This window comes from Microplitis demolitor, chromosome 7, assembly GCF_026212275.2.
Source record: "Microplitis demolitor isolate Queensland-Clemson2020A chromosome 7, iyMicDemo2.1a, whole genome shotgun sequence".
In the NCBI taxonomy this organism is placed as follows: Eukaryota; Metazoa; Arthropoda; class Insecta; order Hymenoptera; family Braconidae; genus Microplitis; species Microplitis demolitor.
The window spans coordinates 11,122,504-11,144,853 of NC_068551.1; the positions used below are offsets into that span (position 1 = coordinate 11,122,504).

The 22,350-nt window shown below is 29.3% G+C and overlaps 2 protein-coding genes across 3 annotated transcripts in view; one reads left to right on the forward strand and one right to left on the reverse strand.

The window, feature by feature from the left end:
- Positions 1-11,413, forward strand: part of LOC103574845 (band 4.1-like protein 4) — a 97,135-nt gene extending 85,722 nt beyond the window's left edge. Inside the window, exons 6-16 of one of the 2 annotated variants that reach the window (XM_053740364.1) lie at positions 604-724; positions 830-917; positions 990-1,112; positions 1,205-1,705; positions 1,777-1,997; positions 2,085-2,160; positions 2,220-2,299; positions 2,382-2,534; positions 4,186-4,456; positions 4,839-4,945; positions 11,272-11,413. In XM_053740364.1, coding sequence (XP_053596339.1) covers positions 604-724; positions 830-917; positions 990-1,112; positions 1,205-1,705; positions 1,777-1,997; positions 2,085-2,160; positions 2,220-2,299; positions 2,382-2,534; positions 4,186-4,456; positions 4,839-4,945; positions 11,272-11,311 — 1,781 coding nt within the window. In that variant the 3' untranslated portion in view covers positions 11,312-11,413. The remainder of the gene's footprint in view (positions 1-603; positions 725-829; positions 918-989; positions 1,113-1,204; positions 1,706-1,776; positions 1,998-2,084; positions 2,161-2,219; positions 2,300-2,381; positions 2,535-4,185; positions 4,457-4,838; positions 4,946-11,271) is intronic. The other variant, XM_053740365.1, reaches the window with a different exon arrangement.
- A 57-nt stretch (positions 11,414-11,470) lies between these two features.
- Positions 11,471-15,217, reverse strand: LOC103574846 (signal recognition particle 9 kDa protein). The gene is made up of 4 exons (XM_008554394.3): positions 15,024-15,217; positions 14,801-14,935; positions 11,710-11,778; positions 11,471-11,634 (listed from the first exon to the last, which is right to left on the reverse strand). Exons 2-4 carry the CDS (start codon positions 14,870-14,872, stop codon positions 11,539-11,541), a joined length of 237 nt encoding a protein of 78 aa, XP_008552616.1. The 5' UTR covers positions 14,873-14,935; positions 15,024-15,217; the 3' UTR covers positions 11,471-11,538.
- Positions 15,218-22,350: the final 7,133 nt, after the last annotated feature.

Consider the following 22,350-nt stretch of genomic DNA (forward strand, 5'->3'; position numbering starts at 1 on the left):
GAATTCTCAATGATATTGTTCACCTAATTAAAGCACAAAATTCTATGTGTATTTAAAGAATTTTACCTCAACACATTTGTTACAACAGCAACTTTACTTTACTTACCACAACAAATGTCACTTCGTTGCGTTAACCAAGATAGTTTTGCTATCATAACAAATAGCTGCGTAATCTTGATTTTTGTTATTATAGCAAATTCTTTTTTTCAGTGCGATAAGCGGCTGATCTTCAGATGGCTGTTGTGATTCAAAAAAACTATTCGAGATATGCACTTTAAATTTTAGTATGTTATTTTTGAAGGTATAGACTATCGACGTATGCAAAAAAAAAATTGATTTTTTAAAAATTGCACACTTGCCCTGTCCAAAAATTCCTATCGAATCCACCTAAATGCGACAAAAACCGCATAGAAACCACTACAGTCTATAGGATTCTATGCGGTTTTTATCGCATTTAAGTGGATTCGATAGAAATTTTTGGATAGGGAGTAGTCTCCCTTAAACTCTTTAAATTTTATTTGGGTAACAAGAAGATCATATACAATAATTATTTAAAATAAAGTAAAATTATGGTTTATATCTATATTTTTTTTTCTTTTCCAGCGGAACTCGGCGATTATGATTCTAGACGACATTCTCCTGGTTACGTTACCGAGTTTCGATTTCTAACTAATCAAACATCTGAACTAGAAGCAAGGATAGTCGAGCTTCATAAAACTCTAATGTATGCAATTATATCCTTATTTATTTATTTTTTTTTATATTTTAGTATAAATTTATAAATGATTATAGAAAGCTTTGTAACTATTATTTATTATTTTTTAAATAGTGGTCAATTACCATCAACGGCAGAGCTTAATTATTTAGATAAAGTAAAGTGGCTTGAAATGTATGGAGTTGATCTCCATCCGGTGTTAGTAAGTATATTATAAAAATATTATTTAATTTTATAATTAATTGTATGTGTAAATGAAATTTTAATAATTTTGTTTGAGGGTGACGACAACGTCGAGTACTATTTGGGCTTAACTCCAAGTGGAATAATTTTACTACGAAATAAAACCAAAGTAGGCAACTACTACTGGCCGCGTATCAATAAAATATATTTTAAAGTATGTATAATATAACTTAACGCTGCTTTTTTTGTTTTAATTTTATAATAAAAACAAAAAAAAAATACTAAAGTAACATTTTAAAAAATCAGGGCAGATACTTTATGCTTCGTGTCAGCGAAAAAAATTCAGAAGAGCGAACACATGGATTTGAAACACCTTCAAAAGGAGCTTGTCGACATCTTTGGAAGTGTTGCCAAGAGCATCAAGCATTCTTTCGATTAATGGCAACCGGACCACCGCCTATGAGCCCGTACTCTCGTTTTCGATCTTACAGTCCCACTTCAGAAAAACAGCAGCAAAGTTCAATTCGTCGGATACCCCAGCCAGCTTTCCAACGTGTCCCAAGCCGCCGAGCTCAGCGTAGAATTGTCGAGGGCCAAGAGACAGTAGGATCATTTGTTGAAACTCCTACTGCCGATCGAATAACCGATAGCCGATCTGTTAATTTAGGAAATTCTAATACCTCCAGACATGTAAATAATTCCAGTCCTAGAAGTATTCGAAGCGCACCGTGGACTCAGAGTCAATCTCGTGGGTTCTATTCATCATCCAGTCCTCGCTCTATACGTTCCGCAGGTACAGCTCCTGGGGTAAGTTTTTTTATTTATCGATTATTTCATTATTTTTGCTGAACTTTGATTTGATTGATTTTTTTTTATAGTTATTTAATAGACTTCATAGAAGAAGTAGTTCTGTAGAAAGTCAAAGCTCTGGTGACAGCCACAGTCGCAGTGGGCATCGTAGACGAAGTCATAGTCATAGTCACAGTCATCGTAGACACAGCCGGCATTCCGACTGTGAGTCTGAACTTTCTAGAGGTTCCGACAGTAGATCTGGTCACCGTAAGCATCGACGAAAGCACCGAAGTTCTCGTAATTCACGGTACTTAAATTTTTAATTTTATTATTTTAGCTTTAAGTCTGTTATTAATTTGCTTTATAATTTTATAGTTTTTAATTAATTTTACAGACATGAATTAGTAGATTCTGAGCCACAATGGAGAGAAGCGCAAAAACGAAAAACTGAAGGAGTTCAAAGAGCAGTGGTAAATATTTAATATTTATTTGAGTTATTATTTTATTATAAAGAGAACAAACTTTTTAGGTGAGTCATACAGAGCCAAGAAGAAAACATAGAAGCAGACATAGAAGTCCATCTCAGAAATTGCCTCACGAGCTTAGAAAGTAAAATAATCGATAATTTAAGAATAAATATTTATTACAATTTTTGAATGAATAATTAATGTAATATATTAACTTTTTTTAGGCATTTAGAATATAATCTTATTGATACGTCAAGAATGACTGAAGAACAACGACGAGAAATCGCTTACACTGTTGTTAAATCACAAGCTACTCCTCAAAATCTTTCACATTTAAGTAATTTACATTTAGACATTGATACAACAGTCTCAACTAGGTACGATGATCTCAAGAAAACATCAACACACTTCAGCCATTCTCTTCTGGAGGATGATACTGAATCTGTAGTCATTGTTTGAAAATTATTTTATCAAATTGTTTTTTATGTTATGCATGAATCAGTTTTTTTTTTAAATTTATTTTTATTAATTTATTTCGAGCACGTAAATTATTTACTCGTTAAGCATGTCCTTATTTATTTAAAGCATGAATATACTTTAATAAATCACTGATTAACAGTTTTATTGCACTTGTGTATTTATTTCCTGTGCTAATGCACTCTCATGGCTGAAGTATTTCAAAAAAATTAAATACAGTGTATCAGGGTGGGCCAAAAATCGGCTATTTTTTTTTTTGTTATTAGCGGCACTGAAAATTTGGGTGCTAGACAACCCTAGAAAACTCTCACCAAAAATAAGCTCTGAATTTCAATAGGAAGGTCCTCTTCATTACAGCTTTTGATTTTTTCCTCAGTTCAATAGAAAAAAATTCATATTTAACTCATCAATTGGTCGTACAGCAAAACTACTACTACGTACAAAAAACTATTACTAGCTTGATAAATAATTGACTCTAAGCGATAAATGATGCATAATTTCTTTTTTTCAATATAGCCAAACATATTTGAGTCTGAAAAAAAAACTTTAAATATAGTTTGAAGCATTTTTCTGTTGGTAAAAACTTAAATTTGTATAAATTTTCTGAAAACTCATAAATTAAATTGAAATTTTCTGAATTAGTTATCAAAAACTGTTAAGATCGAAATGCATTAAAGTTTAATGACGAATATCTTTTAAACGCTTAATTTAAAGGACTAAGTATAAGAGACTATTTTTGTAGAGCATTTAATTTCCTATAAAAATATGCATTGTCCATTTAATAATCCTTATTTGTTCACGAATAGGAAAATTCATAAGCAAAAAGCAAATGTGTCTTAAAATAATCAAACTTCAATCTTTAATATTTTTTAAATGGTAAGATTTACGCTAAAAATGTAAGAAACTTATTTTGTAAAGCGTTCAATTTCCTATAAAATAGTATATAAAATTTTGCTGTACAATCAATTAATGAGTGAGATATGAATTTTTTTCTAATGGACTGAGGAAAATCAAAAACTGTAATGCGGAGGACCTTCTTATTAAAATTGAGCTTTTTTTTTATGAGAATTTTCTAAAGGTATCTAACAACCAATTTTTAGTGTCGCCAGTAATAAAAAATCGTCAATTTTTTTTATCTACCCTACAGTGTATATATATTAAAGTGTACAATACTAAAGCAACATATTCTCTTTTTTTTTTTGCCAGTTTAAAAATTGGTAATTTATAGAGAAAAAAAAATCCGTTACAAAAAAAAAATCGAACTCAATTATCGACTTGACGTTTTGAAAAATTCCATTTCTTATTTTAACAACAGAGAAATTTTTTTTTTTCATTTAAAAAGTTTATTAAAGTCGCGTGTGTACCATCAATATTTTCCAAATTACATAGCGTACATGGCAAACTTTAATACAATTTTTCATAAAATATACACCCGGGTTGGAATGTCCTACTTTCCTTCCTTGGTGTGTAATATACTATTGTTAATATTTGTATCAATAAACGAATACAAAATTATGGAAGAATTGAAGGTAGCCAAAGATTCGATTTCAGAACAATTGGAACATTTGACAAGAGGGATAGACAAATTCGTCAAAAACGCGAAGCAAATTACGACGTTTTATCGACAAGATCCAGTGGACTTGAATCAAAGTATTCGACAACTAGAAATCATTATAATGAAAAAAAAGATTATAATTCGACTTCACGTAGTAGCAAAATATTAATTGGCAGCAATGTTGATAGTGGATTGGGTGAGAGTACCACTCAGGATTTATCAAGTTGCTGTTCAAGTTCTGCTGATAGCACTAGAATAACTCGTATGGTACGCTATAATTTTTATTCAATAGTATATTACACACTTAGGGCAGTAAAGTAAGAAATGTCTCAGATCACATGTAATTGTTCACAATCATGTGATCTGAGGCTTTCTTATTTACTTCCTGAAGTGTGTATACTATTCTTCTCCTCGGCGGAGGCGGAAAGCGGCAACTTCGTTTTGCACAGCGGGACGAAAGTTGATGCTTTCCACCCGGAGGTGAGAAAAATTTATTTGTAAAGTCTTGACGTTAATGTATTTTAAAGTTTCCCATAGTTCCATTTATTTGTTTTTCGCTCATTAAACAAGTTAAATTATTAAAAAATTATTATTTTTTATTGTATAAACTATTGAAAATTGTAGTGACATAATATTTGATTTGGTGCAGACGCAAGCACAATTAGCAAGAAAAGGAATTTATGATTTATCACCAAATCCAGAAATTCCACCTCCTATTGATGTTACTTTAGATGCAGTTCTTCAACCTATAATATCGTAAGTTATTATTTTTTATACGATAAACTTATTTAATTCATTACTTTCAGGGCATTCTCAGACAGTGTCCCCCACTTTTTAAAAATATCCAATGACTTTCAACTGTCAAAACCGCATTGAAATGTTACTAATTAATTAAAAAAAAATTAAAGTATTAAGTTAAAACAGGACGATGTAGTTGCAATTTCGTTGAGACATAGAATTTAAAAAAAATTAGTTACAGTAGTTATCAATGGGAAGTTAAACTAAATTTGTTGAATAAACGTTAGCCCACAAAATTTTTAAATTCGGATTGTAAAATTGACATGAATATTTACTGAGATTTATTTAACAAATTTCGTTTAACTCCGAATTGATATCAATTGTAAGTAATTTTATTTTAAATCTATATCAATCTAGGGTAAATGTTCCAGTAGTTGACCGCTTTTGTATAAAAATCCTTAAATTGTCATCCAATGAATATCTTATGGCCTTAAAATGAATATTTAATTATTGTTAAACTTACAATAATCGTAATTAGTAACTGTTTTAAATATTATATAATTTTTATAACGTCAAAAATAGTTCATGATAAATTCTCACACCATGATTTAACTAAAATCGGTCATTTACTATATAGTAGAGTATCTGAGAGGTGTGTTCATTCTTTAATTCATAAAATAATTTTTATTGGGTTAATCTTGTCAAATTAAGTTCCGTACTAGTTACTAATAGATATTTAACAAATTTATTAATGAGATCTTGCAAAAATATTCATGTAAGTACCAATTTAAACACCGGTCAGACACTGGTACAATCAAAACACCATTGTTCTATAAATCAATGACTTACATCATCTATTGGAACCCGCGATTTTTTACAACACCGATAGTTGACCGATTGTGTACGTTTTTAACCTACACGAGGTAAAAGTATCATATGGGTATGTTCACATGATGAATAAAGTTTAACACGAATGTTTTTTATTTAAAATAATATGTAGTTATTAAATGTAATAATAATAAAATAATATTTGTACTTTGTATTATTTGTGTTTCAAATAATAAGGTGACTGTTAAGTTAAGTTTATACTTGGAGTAAATAGGTATTATTTTTATGACATTGAAAATTGCAGACATACCCGGGAAAAAATGATCAGACCTGACCATGCCTATTCATGTATGATCAGGCCTGAAATTAGACCTAATCATGCCTGTTCACGTATGATCAGGCCTGAAATTAGACATGATCATTCCTGTCCATATCTGTTCGTCTGAAGCGTTAAATACGCTCACGCCTAATCATACCTGACCATGCCTATTCATGTCAGTTCATATCTGTTCATGCCTGAAGAGTTGAACACGCTCAGACCTGATCATCCCGGGTCGAAAAATTTGATCTGATTTTAGTCTAACTGGACTATTTTTGGACAACTTGGTCTGTTATTGAAGTTCTAAGAAAATTTTAATCTGTTTTTGGTCTACGCGGACCGAAAAATTTGATTTGATTTTAGTCTAGTTGGATTTTTTGATCTGTTTTTGATCTTCTACAAAAATTTTAAGCTGTTTTCGACCTGTTGTTTAAAAAAACAATTGCGTTACGGGCAGACCAAACTAGATTAATTATTGGACTTTTAAAAATTTTAATTATGAAAATTTACAAGGGCAAAACTAGGTTAAATCATGGACTTATAAAATTTTTATTCATAGGCAATATTTATAAAAAAAATATTAAGTTGCAGAATTGATTATGTTTTATTTATGATTTATTCAGTATCTTTTGTTTAAAAATGTCGGATCCGCAGTTAATAAAAATTTGACAGCTTAATTTTGAGTTGTTTTGACTGAATATTTGTAGCATTGAATAAAAGTGATAAAACAGCTCTTAAAATGTCAAGAAATTTTTTTTTATTTACCGGATAAAATCGAAAATATTTTGGCATTACAAAACATCAAAATTCTTGTGCCACGGAGAAAAATGTCGGCTCAAAACCTACCAATTTTTACAATGCTGTCGACCAAACTTGAAACAGAAAGTAAAGCATCCAAAAAATTACTATTCTCTTATAAAAAATTATTATCCTGCATCAAAATTATTACAAGGTATGAAAGTAATTGATATTAAAAGCTTATCGATAAGTTTCTCGCGCGTAATAAGTATTGTGATCCAGCATAATTATTTTTTACAAGAGCACAATCATTTTTTGGATGCTTCACTTCCTTAAAGTTTGATCGACAGCATTGTAAAAATTGGTAGGTTTCGAGCCAACATTTTTTTCCGTGTGGCATCTTATTACAGAAGCACATTAGCATGTTTCAAATACCAAGAAAATTAAAATAAATTAATAAATCTAGATTATTATTATTATTATTATTTATATTTATAAAAAGTTCTGTTTTTGTCCTTAAAAACAATTGAATTCGGACTAAAAATTATAGTTAATAAAGTCTGTTTTTAGTCTAAACCCGATTTAAAACAGACCATATCATATGAAAATAAGTCTGATATTGGCCTAGATAATGACTAGTACGGACAAAACAGATTAAATTCCTATATAAAATAAATACGATTTATAAACTTGAATTAAAGAAAAAATATTTGAATTTATCATTTATTTTAAAACAAATCTAATTTTTTGACCCGGGACACTTGTTCATATCTGTTCATATCTTTTCATGTCTGAAACGTTAAATACGGTCAGGCCTGATCATACTTGTTCATAACTGTTCATGTCTGATCCAGCCTGATATGGGATTAAATTTAAAATCTTAGCTATAATTTAGTTATTGGCGTATCTGGTAGGGTAATTTATTCATAATGTGTCATCGCGATGTGGTTAGCACGAGTCGTAGGTGCGCAGGCACGAGCGAAGCGAGTGCATAGTGCACACCGGAGACGAGTGCTAACACATCGCAGATGACGAATTATGATTTAACCTACATGCTGCGCCCATAATTTTGTTCAACTTATGTGTGCTATTTACGTTTTATAAATTGCCTAAAATGCGGAGTCTAAATAGTTGTTTAGTGACATGGTGAAAAAAAAAACTTATAATATTATGAATATGACAAAATTATAGGGATATTGATTTAATTTAACGGAAATTCAAATTCAATGTCAAAGTTTTAACTGCACGTTAAAAACATTCGGCATCACGATCTTGGCTGCTTAATGGGTAACAACAGGGAGTTGTAATTACCCAATATTCATTTACAGCCCGAAAGATAGTTACGTTTATTTTTATTACGTCACAATGGCCGAGATAGTAGACATCTTTATTGCGTTTTGACAAATAATTTTTCACCATTCGGTAAACGGTCATTTAGGGTTCGAATTTTGGACATGATAAAATATATATAGCGCGCATGAGTTGAATAAAAATATAAATAACTTAGTTATAATTATATATAGCTAATGTAGTTATAATTATATATAACTTATATATAATTTCATATCACTATAAATCAATAATTAATAAATTAGATATAAAATTTTGTTGACTAAAAATCTATCATGTATAAGATATAAAATATTGTTGACCAAGAATCTATCACATATAAGATTTTTATTACTTGAAATTCATACGAAAATCACTTTCCAAGTCAATCTCTTAGGTCAACGTCAAATCCTGCACACGCCCGAATTTTTTAACTTCCCGCTAAGAAAATTGAAAATTTTCAAAAATTCGGGGAGTTATTGGTTTCGGTCCGATTTTCGAAAATCAAATTTCTAACAAATTTTGACTTTTTGAGGTTCTAGGAAGCTATTTTGACTAATTTCAAAATGATGTCCGAGTGTACGTACGTACGGATGTATGTATGTATAAATGTAAATATCTGTAACTTTTGAATGGATGAACCGGTTTGGATCGTCAAGGTGTCATTCAACGTGGCTTGTCAATATCTTAAGGCTGAAAAAAATCGAGCTTGATCGGTAGGGCACGTTCAGAGATATTCCAAAAATAAACTTTTATCAAAAATGTTATTATACAATAACTTGTAATGTGCTCAATGGATTGATTCCAAAATCAACTAGGCTCTGAAGCTTCATAAGCTGCGTCGAATGCCACTTCAACCATCAAAATCGGTTTATTCGTTCAAGAGAAACCGTTGTTGAAAGAATTAAAAAAAAAATTTTTTTTTAGTATTTTCGAAATTTCTCACAAACAACTAGATAAATCAATTTCAAAATCTGATCAGCTGTAGAACTCAATAAAACGCGACGATTGCCACCTTAAACGTTTCAATCGGTTTATTTGTTCGAAAGATATCGTTGGAGAAAAAAAATGGTAAAACACGTTTTTTTTTTTCGAAAAAAAAGTCATCTAAAAATATTTTCGAGCTCGAAAATGTATTCAGAACGTTTTGTTCGTGCTCAATGAGCTCGAAAACAGCGGGAAGTTTTGGGGCTGGACCGCAGGGTCAACTGACAGACCGATTTTTTTATTTTTTATAGAAATAATTATATATAATTGTATATAGTTATACATAATTATATATAATCATATAGGGCCATTGTTTATCTATAATTTTTCTACCAGGATGGGCATGAACAGACATGAACATACCTGATCAGACCTGAAGACTCATGTCTGTTCATATCTGATCATTTTTTCCCGGTAAGTTATTTATATTTAACTATAACTAAGATTTTAAATTTAATCCCATATAACAGGCTGGATCAGACATGAACAGGCATGAACAGGTATGATCAGACCTGAGCGTATTTAACGCTTCAGACATGAACAGATATGAACAGGCATGGACAGGTATGAACAAGCATGATTAGTTCTAATTTCAGGCCTGATCATACATGAACAGGCATGGTCAGGTCTAATTTCAGGCCTGATCATACATGAATAGGCATGGTCAGGTCTGATCAATTTTTCCCGAGAACTTACTAAAAATTGATGTACAATTTTTGCAAACTATAAAAAATTTATATAAACAATTTTATATTTAAATTATAAATCTTAGTTGGTAAAATGTTTCACTATTGCCACTAATGAATGAAGGTTTAATGTACTAATCGGTTACGTATTTAATATTATTCGTTTTATTATGAACTATACGAATTTTATTAACTAATAATATAAATTTAACTTAAACGAACAACTAAATACAAAAAAATTATAGATTTAACATACAAGAAATTCATTTCAGTTGGAAAAACAATCGATGTTTTGTGATCGGTCAACTACTGGAACATTCCGGTCAATTACTAGTTCAAACCGGTCAACTACTGGTGTTTTCGCCTTACCTACATTTTAACGTGATTTTTTATGTTATTTTGATAATAATTTGAATAAACAACATTACATTTTTAATATTTCAGTATTTAAAGATGATATAAACTTTGAATTGCCCTCTTTCACCCCATAGTAATTAATATACGATAAATTAAAAGGCTAAAAACCCTTAACCGGTCAACCACTGGTACATTTACCCTATATAAATTGACATGTTGACCACATTTCTGGAAAACCTGAAAATGTCGGAATTATGAATATACTGGAAAAATCAGGGAAAAGTTAAGGAATTTCATCACAAAGCTGGAATAATTTTTACGTTCTTTTTTTTTTATTGAAAAAATCCGATAAATTTTTTTTTCTTTCGAAACTGCTCAAAAAATGGCGCGATGTAAATGCGATCATAATACCATCTTGAAAATAAAATTAGTAGAAATGAATTTCAATCACAAAGTAATAAAGCCGTTAGAAAAAAGAAGTCTTAGAAGAAATTAATCATCAGGAACTTGAAGCTATTAACATTCATATTGACAACTTAAAAAACCAACAACATTAAAACTATACATAAGTATTGAGCTAATAAGTTCCACTATATTTATTATTTGCGTACTTGATTAATACGGTATAAAACGTTCTTATTTATGAAATTTATTCTAGTGAAAATGAAAAATTTATTTATATTTTATTATAGAGTAAGTCATATAAAAACAGATTTGAAATCAAAAATAAAAAATTATTCATTTAATAAATAAAAAAAAAATCTAATTATTGACAAATGATTAAATAAAGTTTTATTTAACGGCAATGATTAATTATTTATTGAACTGACTTGTATTATTTTATTTTGAATTAAATAAATATTGCCAATGATTTAATATTACGACATATAGTCAGGAAATTTTTAAATTATTATTCTAGAATGCCTGAAATGTCAGGGAATTTCAGCTTCAAAAATTTGTGGTCACCATGATTGATAAAATATTAACACGCTTATGACAGTTGGGTCATTGAAAATTTTTAAAAAGTGGGGAGCACTGTTTGAGAATGGCCTTAATGATAATAATAAAAAAGATAATAAAATTATAAATTTTTGTTACAGAACATTAACACGCAAACCTAAGAATTTATCCAAATCATAATTGGATCCAATGATCTTGTATCGAATGATGTATTGATAACTATTGTTTATTCAACTTCGTTGTACATTTTCATTCATTTTATATACTTAGATGAATAAAAAAAAAAAAAAGAAAGAAAATATTATAATCCTACTAGTCATAGGATTAATAAAAAAATAATTTTTTTATTTTATACTTATGGTAATTTTATTTTATTGAAAAATATATAAAATTTTTAAAAAGTTCATTCAATTATCTTTTGATGCCATGTGTCTCATAAGATTTCCAATAAATTTTTCCATTTTTTTCAAATCTTGAGCTATTTCAGTTTTATATTGTAAACACTGTAATCAATATATTTAAGTATTCATACTTATATAAAATTTGTAATTAGTTTAAACATAAATATAGTTCATTACCGTTCGATTGTCTGTGAGTTTCAAGCATAAAACACCTTTATTATGACAATATTTCATTGTATAACGTGCCTATAAATAATCCAATGTTTACATTAAGTAATTAAAAAATAAATAAATTAATAATTAGTTGAGGCAGATCCAACACCATTCTAAACGGTTCCGTAACAAAATATCCGCGAGAAAATAACCACACGACTAAATAACCGCACGACAAAATATCCGCGGACAAAACATCCTCTCGACAAAATATCCGCGTGATAAAATGTACAGGATAAATTAAACCAGTTGACGAAGTAACTGTGACATAATAACTGTACGCTCAAATACCAGTTGCCAAGAAAACGTCAGATCGATATATTTAAATAACTAATTAATAATGATTAATTAGTAATTGTCAAGCAAGTTTTGACAAGTTTTATTATTTAAGTATAAGTAAATATATTTAAATAATATATATAAGAAAAAAAACCGATTAAATTAATTAATTAACCTTATTTTGAAATTAATATAAAATTAAAAAATATATTCATAATCTAATGAGAATAATTAAATAATAAATAATATATATAAGTATAAGTAAAATTTAGGAAACCATAATTAATGTGAAAAAAATCACTTTCTTGATATTTTAAATTTTCAAACAGCCATAACTACTAGAAATATTGCTTTTTTTATCAATCCCCCGAGGAGTAGAACAATTTAAGAAAAAAAAAGATGAAAAAATGTCGTACAGAACACATTTTATAGCCAAAAATAAGTGGAGCCTGACTTGAAGACCATTACCTTATAAATTTTTCTTAAGGATATTTTGCCGTGTAGTTATTTTTTCTGCGGATATTTCGTCATGAAGATGTTTTCTCCGCGGTTATTTTGTCCGGGATATCTTGTCGCGGTTATTTTGTCTGCGGATGTGTAGTCGCGGCACCATTCTAAACATCTCTATTTAAATGGTAAAAAGACATCTTTATTCGCCGACATGTAAATTCAACGACAACTTTATTCATCAGTATATACTTATAGCGACATCTATGTTGATAAAAATTTTAATTCACTTCATGCTTATTCAGAATCACCTGAATTTGCAATCATCTTTATTCCATTATTTTTTATGGACGAAATATGAAATACAATAAAATCTATCGAGGCAAACTTTAAAATTAAAAAATTAAATATATTTATTAAATCAAATATTATTGTAAATTGCATTGAGTCAATTTAAATAAATAAAATCTGATTGATTCGACTGAAAAGAAATTTTTTAAAATTAATTAATTACGATAAATATTATTTTAATATGATCTAATGAATAATGAAAAGTAAATAATTATAAACAATGATTATAAATTTGTTTTTTATTGTAATTTTTAAATTGAACCAATAAATATTCATAATATGATAGCTGTAACACCAAATTTATAATCATTGCTTATTATTTATTATTTATTATTCATTATATCAAAACTCCTTTCAATTCAAGCAAGCACAACTGGGCCCAACAACTCAAAGACATACTTGCGATCATCTCGGAAGAAAATATGCTTGACAATCTTGATGTTACTATCTGGAAGGAAAGAAGAACTGATATTATCAACAAGTACTCAATGCTTCTTCAAAGATCTCGACAGAAGGAGATACACTTGTTCTAGTGCTGGTCTATTCAAACTTTCTATTCCTCTTTGCAAATTTTTTGACAATTCTCTCGAAGACATTCCCCAGAATCTTATTAAGCCCCTCATCCAGTTGAGGTTAGCCACTAAATACGCCTGCAATATGACAATTGACCGGCACACTCAGATTGACTCCTATGAGGAATTGCAGCTTGTGTTATCTGGATATGAAGGAATCGGCGTACCGCTTTCTGGCCCAGTGCCCTTTTTACAGTGATATTATTTGGGAGTTTTGGAGTATGGACATGGCCCAGAATCAAGGCTATAGCCTTGTTGGAATAATCTTGCTACATCCTTGCCTAAAATCTATCCATGCGTTCTATCATTGATGCCTATACAAGCTCTTTTTGCTTTCAAGGTCTATACTCTAATATTTTAATTATCTTGAAATTTTAATTTGCCATCATTTTAATGAACTAACTTGTATATACTTTTTGTTGTTTTTTTTTTATTTTTCTACCAAAGTTCACTCTATAATCTATATAACATGTATCAAGGATTGTATCCTATACAACATTAAATAAAATAAATAATAATAATAATATTCATTATATCATATTAAAATAATATTTATCGTAATTAATTAATTTAAAAAATTTTTTTTCGGTTGAATCAATCATATTTTATTTATTTAAATTAACTTAATGCAATTTACAATAATATTTGATTTAATAAATATAATTAATTTTTTAATTTTAAAGTTTGCCAAAATAATGGAATAAAGATGATTGCAAATTCAGGTGATTCCGAATAAGCATGAGGTGAATTCATATATTTATCAACATAGATGTCGCTATAAGTATATACTAAGGGCCAGTTTTTCAAACCAAGTTTATTTTTATCCGGGTTTTAATTAATATTGTCAGTATATCTATATATTAATAATATATAGATATACTGACAATGTTAATTAAAACCCGGATAAAAATAAACTCGGTTTGGAAAACTGGCCCTAATGAATAAAATTGTCGTTGAATTTATCCTGATAGCACGACTTGCTCATCAAAAAGTTGGTATTCATTAGTTAGCGACTAACTTGATGACAAGTTGTCGACAAATCTAGATTTTGCAACTTTTGGCTACAAGTTACCACCAACTTTCAGAGAAAATTGACGCTAGGGAAGAACCGCAATTCGAAAGCAGGTTTATGAGAAAATTGAAGGCAATTTTCCGTCAACTTATGGATTGCCAACTTTTGCAACCAACTTTCTCAGAAAGTGTCTATCAACTTTGGAAGTACTGTTTTACGGCCAACTTGGCATCTAGTTGTGACTGTTAGTTTGACGCCAGTTTCACGCCAACTTGGCTATCAGGGGATGTACATGTTCGCAAATAAAGATGTCTTTTTACCATTCGAGTAGAGATGTTTAGAATGGTCTTGTATCTATCCCAATTAGTTAATAAATTGTTATGAATAATACTACCTTCATTGGATCTTGGAGATATAACCTTTCTGCAGCTTTTTCAAATTCTTCCCATGAATTAGCATATGTCATTTTATTAAATAATATAGATTTTTAAAAATTAACAGACACTATATAACAAATAAATTTATAACACTGAAAAAAAAAAATATATATTTATGAATTTTTTTTTTCACCTTCCATTTCACATGAATTATATATATATATATATTTTTTCCCTTACCCTCTTAACTCGATTAATGATTTCATATATTTTATATTGAAGTTAGGTTAGTTTTTTAATGTTATTATATATTCACAACTTACACAGCAAAGGTTTATATACACAGATTCGACTAAATATTTATAAAATTATTTTATTGTTTACGTGGAAGCCATGGAAGTAAAATATTGGTATCAGTTTCAGTTGCAAGAAAATTTTTGTCTGAGTCGCCCCATCTATGATCAAAAGTAGCGAAATATTTTGACAAGTCGCCCAATCATTTTCAAGTTTAAAATAATTCTATCTCGCACAGTTAATTCTTTATTAGCCAATAGGAATAAACTATAATTTACCGCATAAATTGAAATAAACTTTTTGAAAAGAATTATTGTAATTATTTTTTTTGTAGTGAGAAATTATAGGATATTTTTAGGACAAATTTGATGTCAAAATAATCTTAATCAATATTTTTTTCAAACTATTAATTATTTTTTACGGCAAAAAAGCCCAACATCGTTATGCAGTTTTTATTTAACATTAAATAATTACACATTTTTATATTTGATTGTTGAACATAAAATAACAATTTACTTTCAACAGTTATAATTAAATTATCATCCGCGTTTAAACTGATACTTTATTATAAAAAATAAATTTAATATTAAAAATCAAGATCCCAACGAACTATATATAAACTGAGACTACTTATATAAATAAAATATTTTAATCTAAGTGTCCTTACTCTCTTAACATGAATCAGTTAAAATTTCATTAATTATGTTAGTGAAGCTATATTCACTTTATAATCAGTGTATTTCAACAACAAATTAGTGAATTATCTCACTAATAAATTTAGTACTATAATTGTACGACTCTTAATGCGAAGTACTAGAGTGTGCTTTACGATCGAAAAATTCTGTTTGCCTCTTTTTCCCTACTGTTTTTACGGTTCCACTCTTATTAGTCCACGGAGCCTAACCAAGTTACACATCATCGCATACACGGAAAAAAACGCAGCTCAAAATTAGCTAATATTTATAGTCGTCAAATAAAGGTTACTTTCCGAAGAAAAATTTACAATCCAATCCAAAAATTACTATTATTAATGGAAAGTTCCATTTTTTTGTTAATTCTTACAATCAGTAAAGTAAATTTTACGATTTGTCAAAATTATAATGCAGATTAATAAAAATTGAATAAAGAATGGTAGTAATATATAATTATTTTACAACGATCATTCTGGAAGTAACAATATTCAAAAAACTCCTTAATAATATTAAAATCCTACCAAAAACAGATTCTCTGTATAAAGTCGCGCCAAGTACACGTTTAAAATTTTTTAAAAGTAAAAAAAAAATTATTTTTTACAAAAAAAAAAGTCAAATCGAAAAAATACCAAGTACCTAGTATGATGCAAAATCATAACAAACATTTTCATAAACTTGTATAACAAAATTTCAATGTACTTAGTGTGCTTACAAAAGAGTAAAAAAAAAACAATATTTGATTTTATTAGAAATTAATTTTGCTTGAGTACATGTAGTAACGCACACCAAGTACATTGAAATTTTGTTATACAATTTTTTTTTGAAATTTTATGAAAATGTTTGTTATGATTTTGCATCATACTAGGTACTTGGTATTTTTTTGATTGGACTTTTTTTTTTGTGAAAAATAATTTTTTTTTTACTTTTAAAAAATTTTAATCGTGTACTTGGCGCGACTTTATACAGAGAATCTGTTTTTGGTAGGATTTATTTTTTTTTTTTTTTGTAGTGTTATTATATTTTTCAATTTGTAGTATTATTCAACGCATAATTCATTGTTTTTCAATAATAAAGTATTAATTAGAGATCTATACATATTTTCATCGCAATGACTAAATAAAAATGATAATTTAATTGATCTGTAAATAGCCCTAAATGATATATATATACACTGTAGATCCCTTATTAGAGAGGTAATTTTTAAATATAGACATTGCGGGTAGCTAGATAGAACATAAGAAAGTTAATCACGGATTATATTTTGAAAATTTTGAAAATTATCTGATGCATCATTAATTGTTAGTCAATAATAATTATTTAATAAGAGATAATTATACGTATTTTTGACGCAATTACTACGTAAACATACTTCAACAGATCTACATTAATATCTGTACATACATATATATATAGCACTAAGTTGCCCGATTTTGGTACTGTTTAGCGGATATGACTTTATATACAACAGAACGAAATTCAAAATTTGGACTACAAGTTGTTACCAACATTCCTAGAAAGTTGACGATAATCGAGTGCCGCAACCTGACGCCAACTTTCTGTCAACCCTGCCAACTAAGAGAATGCCAGCTGTTGGCACTCATTTTCTCAGAAAATAGGCGACTAATTGCCGTCAATTTATGGAAATGCCAACAATCTTTGCAGCCAACTTGATAACAAGTTGCTGCAGTTGGTTGCCACTAGCTCGCTTTCAACTTGATTATCAGAAATCGCTTATGGCTGAAGTTGTATATCTCAGCTCCACTTACTTAACTCCTCATTATGAACCAACTCAATGTAAACCGATCTGATTTATTCTGATTGCAATCGTTTTTTGGTCGTTTGTCGATCAATGTCGGTCTATCAAAGTTGTTTGTGAGTTAATTGCTTAATTATGAAAAAGTAAATAAAAATTAGCCTTTAATTTTTTCCATTTGACCCCTCTACTTCGATATTTTATTAATTTTTTCATTTAAATCACCAGGAAATCGCTTGTCGATGATTGCCGGTTAAAACAAAGAAAACAGTAATTTATTTATAATAAAAATGTAATTAAGAAACTAGATTTGTCATTAGTAGTCTTCAATAAAAATAATATTTTTTTTCTTTTGTATAACGATAATAAATCTTCCGATTAAAAATAATAATATGTTTCCATTCGTTAAAAACCCGATTTTCAAATTTTGCTAATAAGGTATTGACAGGTAGCGCCACAATGTTAGATGTACGAAATAACCCTAAAAGCCACCTTAGCTTGAAATTGATAGTAATTTGATAATTAAATTTATCGAAGTTTGCTGTCCGAATTGGCCGACAATTTGATATCAAAACTTGGAAAAAAAATTAGCGGTTGATTTTTCCTTAATTTAGAGGTCACTTTTTGATTACTAGAAAAAAACACTAATAAAAGTTCCCATGAAATTTTCGTCAAATGTCTGATAACTTCGGGCTTTTCCCTTTTTGACGGTATTTTGTATACGACTTTTAAAATAAATTTGGATTCGAATTCGGGTAGTAAGTTTACGTCAAATTGTATCGCAAGTTTTATGCAAATTCTCGTCAATAACGGAAGAGCCCGAAGTTGACGGACATTTGACGAAAATTTCGAGGAAACTTTCGCAACTTAAATTTTGCTAAGTAAACTGTACAATTAGGGAATATCCTTACAATTAGCATTGATTTTTTATAATATTACTCGATTAATATTTTTGTACGAATAATTATTATTGTATGGCTAAGTAAGTAGAGCTCATTTTGGTACGTCCTAGCGAATATAACTGCAATATCAAGAAGTTTCAATATTTTAAATAGACACCCTAATACCATAGTTTGTTTAGCAAAAGTTTCCTGGGAAATTTCATCAAATGTCCGTCAACTTCGGACAATTCTATTTTCGAGGACAATTTATATACAACTTGCTATACAATTTGACGTAAATTTACTACCCGAACTAAAATGCAAATTCATTTCGAAAGCTTACTAGAAAAATTTTTCGTCAATTTCCAGGTAAATTTTTACTCCAATTTATTGTTAATTTCACTTGAAAAATTGTAAACTATTTTTTATTTTTCAAGTTGTAGACATTTTTAAGTATAAATTTGATTACCTTTTTAAATGGTAAGAATGAACATTACCGACTTTTATGTGTAGCAAAAAGTGTTACCTCGAAATTGAGCAAAAATTAACCGTAAATTTTTTTTTTTAACTTTTGCTGTTAAATTGGCGGCAAATTCGTGCAGCAAATTTTCAGTAATTTCAATGTCAAATTACTGTCAATTTCAATCTCAAATAGCTATTCGGAGTTCTTCAATTTAATTTTATTTAAGCTAATTGGTAAAAAATTGACATTAGTTTGATTGAAATAGTTGTCAAATTTTTTCTTCTACTTATGACAATTCGCATGCAACTCACAACAATTTCAAGTAAAACTAAAGTAAGATGTATAGTTTTTTCTGTAGTATTTATGCAAAATCGGGGAAAATTGATTGAAATTATAATAATGAACACTGACGTCAAATAAAGAAAATTCATCTTAAATATCAAAACGGATTTATTTATGATTATGAAACGTATTTATTTATGCTCATAAAAAATTTCCGTATGAAACTATAGTAAAAAATACAGACCGAAGCACCGCTGGTGGCGCAATAATGAATCATTGCTATAAAAAAATTTCAATGTTTTACTCAATCGTGGCTTTTCTTATAACTTTTTATTCTCTGGCAGTGCCCCTAACGCATGAAAAAATTTATAAAAGTGTCTAAATTGGGGGTGCTATAGTATATGCTGGCCTAATTTCATTATTTAAATTAGTTCTCATAACTAAAATGAATAAAGTTTTATAATTTTAAGACGAGCAATCAATTATCTTTTGAATAGAGAAGGAATTTTCTGAAAATTTATTATTTTTAAAAAGTTTTTAAAAATGAGAGCTAAAAACCACTATGTTTACGGTATAGATACACAGTAGGCTCGCGCCATGACATTTCACACATATACATGTGATTGAACGTGTACTTGGCGCGAGACACTACCGTGTCTTCTGATCCGTAAAAAAAAAATGTCGCAAAATAAAAATGTATATGACTACTTTCATACAAATGTAAAAATATAAAAATAAAAGTGTTGTAAAAAATAAATTCAATATTTAGAAATATATGTATATTATTAAAATGTAAAATTATAAATATGTATTGTAAAATAAGTGAATAAAAAAAAGTCCCTATAAAAAAATTTCTAGATTTATAAATCACTAAGAAAAAATTGCTATAAAAAGAAAAATCCTACAAACAAACATTTGCATAACTAAACATCTTTATAAAAAAATTATGTAAAAATGAACATCTCTACAAACAAAATATCTACGAAAAATCGTCGATTTTAAAAATCTCAATAAATTATGACATCTATAATCAAATATCTAAATAAAGTATAACCTCTATAAATGAAAGAATTTCACCACGTGCTCGCATAGTATCGAATAAGTTTATGTTGTCATATGTAATTATTAATAATAATAAATTAAAAATAATAATAATAATTATGATTATTATTGATCTTAAGACAAGATAATAAATAAATAATTACAAAGATAAATTCAAAGTTCAAGAAAAGATAAATAAAAAATCTGAAAACCGCCTGACCCTGCGAGCCACCCCCGAAACTTCCCGTTGTTTTTGAGCTCGGGGAGCTCGAAAACGTTATTACTTGTAAATTTTTGAGCTCTTCGAGCTAAGGCTTCTCAATTAAATGTTTGTTGAATCTTAGCTCAAGACTGGCAAACCGAGGCTCGTCACTTGAACGTTAATCGAGCTCAAAAATCTGTTAGGCCGGTAAGACATACCTTTACTGAAAAAAAAAAATCTGGGCGTCGGTTGGCCTCGCAGGCCAGCCCCAAAACTTTCCACTGTTTTCGAGCTCAAGGAGTTCAAGGAGCTCGAAAACATAAGCGTAAATATATCTTCAAGCTCAAAATCAACTACTTGCAATCGTTTTTTATTAGCTTTTCAAGCTCTAACAAGTTACGTTCTATGCTAAAGTTTGAAAATTTAAGAACCGAAAATCATTCATGGAGAACGGTTTTTTAAATTTTTATTCCCGATTATGTTCAATAAAATAAATGTATTGAAGCAGAAATCATTGTCAGTGATCAAAATCAATATTTAAATGAGTTTTGACTTAGGTCAGAGCAATAATATATGAGAAATCCGAGAAAAATATTAAAAACTGCGTTTTTCATATTTCTTTTCCATAATATGATTTAAATTAAATATCAAGATAGATGACATTATACCATGATAGAAAGAGCCCATAAAGTGGAAGTTGGTATAATTTTAGACACATTTTAGTACATAGTATTATGATTTATCCGGAAAAAATAATAGATGTTATTTTTTTAACTTTTCAACGCCGATAGCTTTTAAACTAAAGAACCGATTTTGATGTTTGGGGTGGCAATCTGCGCGTTTTATTGAATTCTAAAGCTGATTGAAATTCGGAATCGATCGGTTCAGCCGTTTCGAAAATATTTGGAAAAACCCGTTATTCACCATTTCTTTCTCCCGCGATATCTCTCGAACACATTAACCGATTGAGACGGCTAAGGCGGCAATCAGCATGTTTTATTAAATCTTAGAGCTGATTAGATTTTGAAGTTGATCGTTCGAGTCGTTTCTGAAAAATCACTAAAAAACTAAAAAAAAAAAATTTTTTTTTTTCGTAATTCGCCAATATTTTGGAGTCTACATGATTAAATGATCTGAAATTTTCAGGAAAGTTGATGGCCAATAAGCGCTTTCGATTGCCGCCTTACCCTTGTAAGAAAAAAAAATTGACAATGGGCCAGTTTTGGCACCATAGAGCCTTAGCTCGAAGAGCTCAAAAATTTACAAGTAATAACGTTTTCGAGCTTCCTGAGCTCGAAAACAACGGGAAGTTTTGGGGATGGCATGCAGGGTTAGGCGGTTTTCAGATTTTTTATTTATCTTTTCTTGAATTTTGAATTTATCTTTGTAATTATTTATTTATTATTTTGTCTTAAGATCAATAATAATCATAATTATTATTATTTTTAATTTATTAATTTTTTTTTTTTTAATTTTAATTGTTTTCTAGTGTATAGCCGCAATTACGGCCTTTTACACTTTTTGCCTTTATATCGCAAACTGCTTTACTTCTCCTCCTCTGCCTTCCGTTGTGCGGCTGTGGCCCGACTTGTGCTTATACTGTACTGCATCATTACGGTGATGCCCTGCAAACTCCCTTGTGCAATGGAGGTGCAGTGGCTAGGGAAACCACAGAGAAAACCTAGCCAGTACAGTTCGGTTTGGGTGAAGCTCCAGTGATCGATAAAATTTCCATATTGCCAATAACTGGATCTCCATCCCGCGCCTAGCGATCAGAGAACTTCGTTCGAACCCGACGTGTGGCTAAATGGTCATCCAGCCAAGTAGTGATCATGCTCGATGCTACTTAACTTCGGTGATCGCCCAAGCCACGCGCGTGCCGAACGGCTGCCTCAGCCGCTATTTTTAATTTATTATTATTAATAATTATATATGACAACATAAACTTATTCGATACTA